General features: G+C 50.3%; 1 protein-coding gene across 4 annotated transcripts; it reads left to right on the forward strand.

Annotated features, from left to right (window-relative positions):
- Window positions 1–1,407: 1,407 nt before the first annotated feature.
- DNAJC22 (DnaJ heat shock protein family (Hsp40) member C22) lies at window positions 1,408–7,811 on the forward strand. Of its 4 annotated transcripts, none has more exons than XM_081821615.1 (3): window positions 1,408–2,164; window positions 3,275–4,232; window positions 5,665–7,811. In XM_081821615.1, the coding sequence occupies exons 2-3, from the start codon at window positions 3,393–3,395 to the stop codon at window positions 5,848–5,850; spliced, it is 1,026 nt and encodes a 341-aa protein (XP_081677741.1). In that variant the 5' UTR covers window positions 1,408–2,164; window positions 3,275–3,392; the 3' UTR covers window positions 5,851–7,811. The 4 variants fall into 4 exon arrangements, with proteins under 4 accessions (XP_081677741.1, XP_081677740.1, XP_081677739.1 ...); XM_081821614.1 differs by lacking the exon at window positions 1,408–2,164 and adding an exon at window positions 2,245–2,365; XM_081821613.1 differs by lacking the exon at window positions 1,408–2,164 and adding an exon at window positions 2,434–2,565.
- Window positions 7,812–8,196: the final 385 nt, after the last annotated feature.

An 8,196-nucleotide genomic window follows, 5' to 3' on the forward strand; every position in this document is an offset into this window, starting at 1 on the left:
GGGGAGAGGTGCGGGGGGAGGAAGGCTGGCGCGGCTCTGGCTCACAGTGGGCGCGCAACAGATGTTTGCGCAATTGAGGGACAAGGTGGCGTGGGGGCACCGAGCGGCTGGAGGGCGCGGGCGGGGCAAGGGGTGGCCTAGACCTGTGGGGGGTGGGAGTCTGGCCATCCAGCGGGAGTGAGCAGGCATCCGAGGGGCGCTCTGGGGACGGCTGAGCTGGGATAGACCCTCTCCCGCTGTGGCCGGGGTATCAAGAACAAAAGAGAATGGGCGAGCGGGGAAGTTTGGGCCCCACATACAACTGCCGCGGCGGCCCCTGCCCTCCAATCCTCACAGTCCTCTGTTGGGGAAACCGAGGCAGCCGAGGCTGAGAAGGGCCAGGAAGGTTAAAAAAGCGGGACCTGCAGCGAGGCTGGGGCACCGACCAGAGTCCCCGCGTGGGTCGCTGGATTCACCTGCCCGCCCCGGTCCGCTTGTGGGTAGATACTCCGCCACCGCGGTTCAGACCCTCCCCTCCCGCTTCAGCTTGTCAGATCCCCCCACTTCCACCCGCGCCAGTTTATAGAACAACAATTTGGGGAAAACAATCCGGGCCGAGTGACGGCCCCGTAATTGTGACAAAGTGAGTGCGGGCGGCTGGAGAGAGCGCTAGGGCGGGAGCGCGGCGGGGCGAGGCGGAGGCAGGGGCGCCTCCTGCCCGCCCTGACGCCCTCTCGTTCTCATTCCGGTCACCTCCCATCCCTCTCCTTGACTCTTCTCCAATTCTTCTTCTCCCGGCCCCTCGCGCCTCCCTTCTCTTGTTCCTCCATCAGTCTTCCCTTTCCTCTCGGTAACTGCTCTTCTCCCGTCCCCACCCCGACAGCCCCTCCCCCGGTGCGCTTTTTCTTCCCTCATTTCTCCCTCTCTCCTCCGCCTGCCACTCATTTCTCCATCTTTTCCGCGCACTCCTGTCGCCCTTGGGCCCCTGGCTCCCACCGCACAATCCGCTTCTCCCCCCCCACCCCCCGGCCCTCGCTTCCAGGGATCGAACCCTGAGCCCGGTCCCCGACCACCACTCTCTGGGAGGCCAGCGCCGCCCAGCAGCCCTGGGTTCCTCGGGCCTCGGAGCTGGCGGCGCGCGGCGGCCCAGGGGCCAGGCGGCCTACCCGTTCCCTCCCCGTTCCGCCGCTGCCTCCCCCACCCCGCTTCCAGCGCGGGGAGCGAGTTTGTTTGTCCAGCGGCGGCCGCCGCCGCCCGAGCTGTTTGCCGAGCTTAGCGCACCGCCTGGCAGAGCGGGCCCAATTAAGTCTCATTCATTATTCAGCGCCCTGTCCGCCCCCGCCCCCCAGCTGGCGGCTCCAGCGTCGCTTTGGGGCCCCTCCCAGCGCTGGCCCCTCCGTGAGCCCTCAGGCACCTTAGGCGAGCCGCGTTCCCTCCCCGGGCCGGGATAAGGGCTGAGGGGCTGGCGCTGTGGAGGAACAGAAGCACTCTGTCCGCGACGCGGAGGAGACGGGCGTGTGGGCCACCAGGCCCACCGCACCTCCAAGTCAAGGCTGGGGGACCTTGGAGATCCAAGCCTTTCCTCTACAGAGGAGGAAACAGGCCGCAGAAGCGGTGTGACTTAGCCAAGGTCACGTAGCAGAACGAGGATTGGAGCCCAGGGCACTGAAGCGAAGGCATCTTGCATCCCAGCTCCTTCCCAGCATCGAGGTGGGAGGAAGGCCGACTGCTCTGGTGCTGCGGCCTCGCTCTCGCTCCCGCTCTGCTCTCCCGATGGGACGCCCCTCACCCCATATCCCTTTTTGCTACTGATTCTGCCTCTTGCCCGTAGACCTCAGGATACAGCGGACTTGGGCTCCGGCTAGATCTGGAGGCCCGTCAGGTCTCAGGCTCAGGTCTCGATGTAATCCCCCTGACTGGCAGGCCTGGAGGTGGGGCAGATGAGGCAAACTCGGGGGCTGGAGGTCCTCTCTGAGGCCTCTGCATGGGTGAGTCAGCCTTAGAAGAATTGGAAATGGAGCCATCCATGGCAGTCTTGAAAGACAACGGAGTAGGAAGAGAGCGCACCCTGAGGTGAGGGACAAGTCACCCTCTCGTCTGTAGGGGTGGAAAGGGGCGACCAAAGGCCTATTTCTGCGTTTGTAGGGAACCGCTCTGGGCTGCTCTGCCCCGGCAACTGGACAAGGTGAGTCTGGAGACCCGCCCGGCCACGCCCTTCCGTAAGCGGCAGCGCCACCTGGTGGCGGCGGTGCCGCGGTGCAGGCAAGCTGGGCCCGGAGTGGGGCGCTGCGCCCTCCCCTTTGAGCCCGGGGAGGCTGGATGCGCCCTGAAAGCCTTACACCGAGTTTTACCGAAAGGGCTGGCGAGAGGAGCCCGAGGCTGAAAGGTGATCCCGAAGAGGCCGGGGAGGGGCGGGGGGTGCTTAGGGAGGGGCCTGATCCGGACGGCCCCACTTCCGTGACACAGCAAACACAGAAAGACAAAGTCCATTTGGATGCAAGTGGGAGCGGAGTGAGAGGGGCCATTTTGACTTTCTAGTCAAAGGAAATGACTGGTCTGACGGGGTCTGGGAGCCGGAGTACCCAGGTACGGCCGCCCACCCTGGGACTAGCAGGTAACTGGCTGGTGGTCTTGAGGCCCACTCTACGTAGCGGGGAGACACTGGCAGGCACACGTTGGCATCTGGTTTGGTGTTCTGGGTGTTCATCAGGCCTCTTTGTAGAGACTCCAAGTCCGCCTTTGCGGGGTGCCAGGGTCTAGGTCAAAATGTTAGTTTTCCAGAGCTGTTTAAGTGGAGGGACCTCAGGACCCTCTTTCAAGTGTGACTTGTGGGAAGATTGCGTGGTTTGGAGAGATGGGAAGGCTGGAGAGGGGCTGAAACCTTGGCCATGTGTCTGAGGGCAGCCATAGGGTGAACTTGAGGAGCGTTGGGAGGGGCAGGGGACTTTCAAAATGTGTAGAAACTTTAGAAGGGCATTCTATTCACTCCTGTTCACTCCACTCCCCCCATAAGTCATTCCAGGAATCAGTGGTCTGAAACTTAAGCTGCTGCTTTTCTGTCCATCTGCTGAGTTCTACATCAACTGAAAGTATTTAAAAACATTTTTCTCTCCTAAATTTGGAGTGGCTATGCTTGTAAAAAAACAGAAATGAGGTGCCAGATCAAAGGGTATGGGAGAATCTGCATTTCAGGGACACTCAGGAAGATCTGCACTTGATTATTGTTGGAAGGAGAAATGGTTTGCTGGGTTGGGACCTGGATATAGTCTTACCACTGCTTTTTTCCATCTCTTAGGGTCTAAGGATAACTCTGGGACCATAACAGCCATGATTCTCACAGATGACCCCAGATTTCTGCATTCTGGGCAATGTCAGGTGCCACTGAACTTGATCTGACACCCTTTCCTTAGAGGATGGCCAAGGGGCTCTTGGTGACCTATGCCCTCTGGGCTGTAGGGGGCCCTGCTGGGCTCCACCACCTATACCTTGGGCGGGACAGTCATGCACTGCTCTGGATGCTTACCCTGGGAGGGGGTGGGCTCGGCTGGCTCTGGGAATTCTGGAAGCTCCCAAGCTTTGTAGCTCAGGCCAACAGAACCGAGCGGCAGAGGCAGAGCTCCGGAGGGAGGACACCCCCTCTGAGTCTTATTCGCTTTGTCGCCCAGATGATAGTGGGCATCTATTTTGGCCTGGTGGCTCTCATTAGCCTTTCTTTCATGGCCAACTTCTATATTGTGGGCCTCCCACTGGCAGTTGGCTTAGGGGTCTTGCTGGTGGCTGCTGTTGGCAACCAGACCTCAGACTTTAAGAATACTCTAGGGGCAGCATTTCTTACTTCCCCTCTCTTCTACGGCCGCCCCATAGCTATCCTGCCCATTAGCTTGGCTGCCAGCATTACAGCCCAGAAGCATCGCCGCTATAAAGCTTCAGTTGGGTCAGAGACGCTTAGTGTTCGGCTCTATCGTCTGGGCTTGGCTTACCTGGCTTTCACAGGCCCACTAGCCTACAGCGCCTTTTGCAACACAGCAGCCACCCTCAGCTATGTGGCAGAAACCCTTGGCTCCTTCCTGAGTTGGTTCAGCTTCTTCCCCCTCCTTGGCCCCCTCACGGAGTCTGTCCTCCTTCTGCCTTACCGGGTCTGGAGGCTGCTGGTGGGGGATCCTGGCTTCAGCAGCGGCTACTTCCAGGAGTGGGAGAAGCTCTATGAGTTTGTTAGCAGTTTTCAGGAAGAGAAGCGTCAGCTGGCTTACCAGGTAAGGCTTTGTTCTCTCTCATTCCTGGCTGGGACAGCTCTGGGAGTTAAGCTAAGCTTTATTGGAAATGATGCCCCCTTCCGTGGAAGTACTGTTTTCATGTCTGCTGGGCCGGGCCCTAGAAGAGTGTCCTGATTTCTTTGGGCTTCTGTGTGCAATGGGTGAAGGTACAGAGGCTCTAATAGTGAGTGGGAAAAGGATACATATATGTTGTTTACTTTTTATTGAGATACATATAAAGTGTATAAGTTTTATGTATACATCTATGTAACGACCACTCAAATCAAAGTATAGGATATATCCAGCACTAAGAAGGTTCCCTTGCATCCCTCTATTCTGACTTCTGTTACCATAGATTAGTTTTGCCCATTCTTGAACTTCAGATAAATGGAATCATTCAGTATATACTCTTTTATGTCTGACTTCTTTCTTTTAAAATTTAATTTATTTATATTTTATTTATATTTTATATTTTATTTATGTTTATTTTTTAAAGGTAGTCTCCATTTCTCGGGGCGCCTGGGTGGCTCAGTCGTTGGGCGTCTGCCTTCGGCTCAGGTCATGATCTCAGGGTCCTGGGATCGAGCCCCAGGTTGGGCTCCCTGCTTGGCGGGAAGCCTGCTTCTCCCTCTCCCACTCCCCCTGCTTGTGTTCCCTCTCTCGCTGTGCCTCTCTCTGTCAAATAAATAAATAAAATCTTTCAAAAAAAAAAAAAGTAGTCTCCATTCCTAACATGGGACTTGAACTCACAACCCTGAGATCAAGAGTCACATGCTCTACCGACTGAGCCAGCTAGACACCCCATGTCCGACTTCTTTCTTTATATTTATTTATTTAATTTTTAAAAAAGATCATGGGATCATGACCTGAGCCGAAGGCAGATGCTTAATGACTGAGCCACCCAGGCACCCCGTCCGACTTCTTTCATTCAACATTATGTTTGTGAGATTTATTCATACTGTTGCATGCAGTATGAATAAATACTGTTACAAATATAAATTGTTTCCATTGTATAGTATCCCATTGTATGAATATACTACACATTATCTATCCACTCTACTGTTAATGAACATTTGGGTTAGTTCCAGTTTGGGACCATTCTGATCAAGTTGCTGTGAACATTCTTGTACATGTCTTTGGTGGATAATATGTACTTATTTCTCTTGCAAGGAAGAGATCTTGTCAGGGATGTGAAGTCCCAGGTTAGAAAATGGGCAGCTGTGATTCAAGGCAAATCTTCGTTCTTGCCATGAGATCCAGGCTAGCCCATGTTTCCAAAGGCTGGATTCTAATCTGAGGCTCTTGGTCTTTCTCTCAGACAAGTAGAAGCCAACTCCAGGGATAGCACAGCCTCCTTTAGCAAGCAAGCAGGAGAGGCCCAGGTGCTCTGAAATTTACGGAATTCTAATTTGTCAGCTTCTGTTTCCCTAAGGTTTTGAGTCTCTCAGAGGGGGCAACAAATGAAGAAATACATCAAAGATACCGGCAGCTAGTGAAGATCTGGCACCCTGACCACAACCGGCACCGAACCGAGGAGGCTCAGAGGCATTTCCTGGAGATTCAGGCTGCATATGAAGTCCTGAGTCAGCCCAGAAAGCCCAGGGGATCCTGGAGGTGAGAAGAAATTTCCCCTTGGGGATGGACTCTTTCTGGCAGAACCAAGCAGCTTGTCCCAGCCCAGCTTTGCCCACTTGGGTCATCCCAATAGCGTTAAAGAAACTTGACTGTTTGCAGTGGGGATGAGAACAACTTAAAGGGGTAAGAAAGCTTTTGTGGTAGAAGAATGTATTTATGTTGCAAATTTCTGAATTCTCATTATTGTATTCCTGACAATTTCTTCTTAAAATCAGATAGTGAAATGAAAGGCATCTTATAAAACCAATAAAATATCTTTTAGAGAATATACTATCATGCCCTACCCTGTTACGTTGATGAGTGATGGAGGAAGGTTGTTTATCAATTTCATTTCACTCCTTTCCTTTCTTTCCCTTTCCTTTCCTTCCCTTCCCTTCCTCTTTCTCTTTCTTTCATTCTATCTTTCTTTCTTTCTTTCTGTGTGCAAAGCACTGAGTTAGGAGATTGAAGGAAAAATATGAAGGTTCTACTATTTCACAATCTGTCCTGTGACAGTAGGGATAAGAGAGGGGTTAAATTTTAAAATTTCAGAAAAATATCTTGATTCCGTTTATAGGAGAGCTTTACTAGGAGCTACACTTTTCCCAAGAAGGAACAAGCTGCTGTGGGGGGGGGGTAGTACCCCCATCACAAACTCTTCTGCTTGATGAAGTATTGTAGAGAGCCCTCAGATTTTACATGGGTGGTTGGACTGGCTGAATTCTCAGGTGTCCCCAAAACTTGGGGTATGACTCTGAACTACATACTCTGCTGCCTAGGAGCTTACAGTCTGGTGGGGGATATAACATACACAGATATCAAAGTTCACCTCCTTCAGTGTTTTGAACTAAGTGTCATAAGAAGTATAGAGTGCGGGGTACCTGGGTGGCTCAGACGTTGGGCTTCTGCCTTTGGTTCAGGTCATGGTCCCAGGGTCCTGGGATCCAGCCCTGCATCTGGCTCCCTGCTGGCTGGGAAGCCTGCTTCTCCCTCAAGCCACTCCCCCTGCTTGTATTCCCTCTCTCTGTCAAATAAATAAATAAAATCTTAAAAAAAAAAAAAAAGAAGTATAGAGTGCGCTGGAACATTGGCGAAGGGACAGATGACATTGTTTTATGGGGACTCATGGGAAAATTCATGATTTTATATCTCAGGTGCCTTTATGAGAACTTTGGGGAAACTCTAGGGAACCAGCAGCTTGAGCATCTCAACAGGGTCTTATTTAGTTCCTATGTAACCAGCCAAGTGCGGAAGAAACAGCCTAGGATACACAGGGACACTGGAGAACAGAAACATGATGTTAAAATTATATACCTTTACTCTAGCTTTCTTGCTCTTCTTTTGTGTTTGTGTACATCCCTCAAGCTTTTTTTTTTCTTCTTTTTTTTTCCTGGAAATTAACTCTGAGTGGTATATATATATTTTTAAAAAGCAGAATTATTTTGGCCAGTATTCCTTGCAGATTAAAACAAAATATGGTCTTATCAATGGAGAAGAACGAAATTTGTAGATTTTTTTCTTTGTATTCATGTATTAAAAAAATAAAAAAATTTTTGCCAATGAATTTATATACCATGATTTTAAGACCAAATTAACTTTTACGTCTTTTTAAAGTTGCCAAAAATTGATATACGCTTCTTCTGAAAAACACAATTTGTCAGATTATCACATGGAATTTTAATGAGGCATTTTCATAGGCTATTGATTAGTAACTTATTAACATGATATATAGTACTATTTCTGCAAAATGTAAATATATTAAAAATAGTCTATAAGGAAAAAGAGACAAAAGAATGATTAAGGGCTTTACTTGATTTGGAAAATTATTGTACTGTTCTCAAATTTTGTTATGAGCTTTTGATACAAAAATATAGCTATATGTTAATTTATTCAAATAGGAACTATCGATGAGCAGTTTCTGTTGTTTCAACATGAGCAATGCTACAATAAATATCTTTAAATGTGTGTATCAGTGCTTTTTGTTTTTTTGATGCTAGATTCCAATAAGCATAATGTGTATTTTATTTTATTTTCATTTTTAAAGTTTTATTTATTCATTTGAGAGAGAGAGAGCATGAGCAGGGGGAGGGGCAGAGGGACAAGCAGACTCCCCGCTGAGTGCTGACTTGGGGCTCAATCCCAGGACCCTGAGATCATGACCTGAGCTGGTCAGATGCTTAACCGACTGAGCCATCCAGGCACCCCCCAGAATGTATATTTTAAATTTTCATTGATACTGTATCAGGTTACTTCTGGAAAAGATTATAGCAATTTACACTTCCACCAGCAATGTAAGAAACTGGCCCTTTCCTTGTAACTGGAATGGACATTACCACTCTTAAATTTTTGC

This window comes from Leptonychotes weddellii, chromosome 5 (genome assembly GCF_054177405.1).
Source record: "Leptonychotes weddellii isolate Sample4059 chromosome 5, ASM5417740v2, whole genome shotgun sequence".
In the NCBI taxonomy this organism is placed as follows: Eukaryota; Metazoa; Chordata; class Mammalia; order Carnivora; family Phocidae; genus Leptonychotes; species Leptonychotes weddellii.

Coding starts and splice junctions, on each gene's coding strand:
- DNAJC22 (XM_081821615.1), top strand. CDS start 3,393: ATGGCCAAGGGGCTCTTGGTGACCTATGCCCTCTGGGCTGTAGGGGGC. Junction 4,233..5,664: donor AGCGTCAGCTGGCTTACCAG/GTAAGGCTTTGT, acceptor TGTTTCCCTAAG/GTTTTGAGTCTCTCAGAGGG.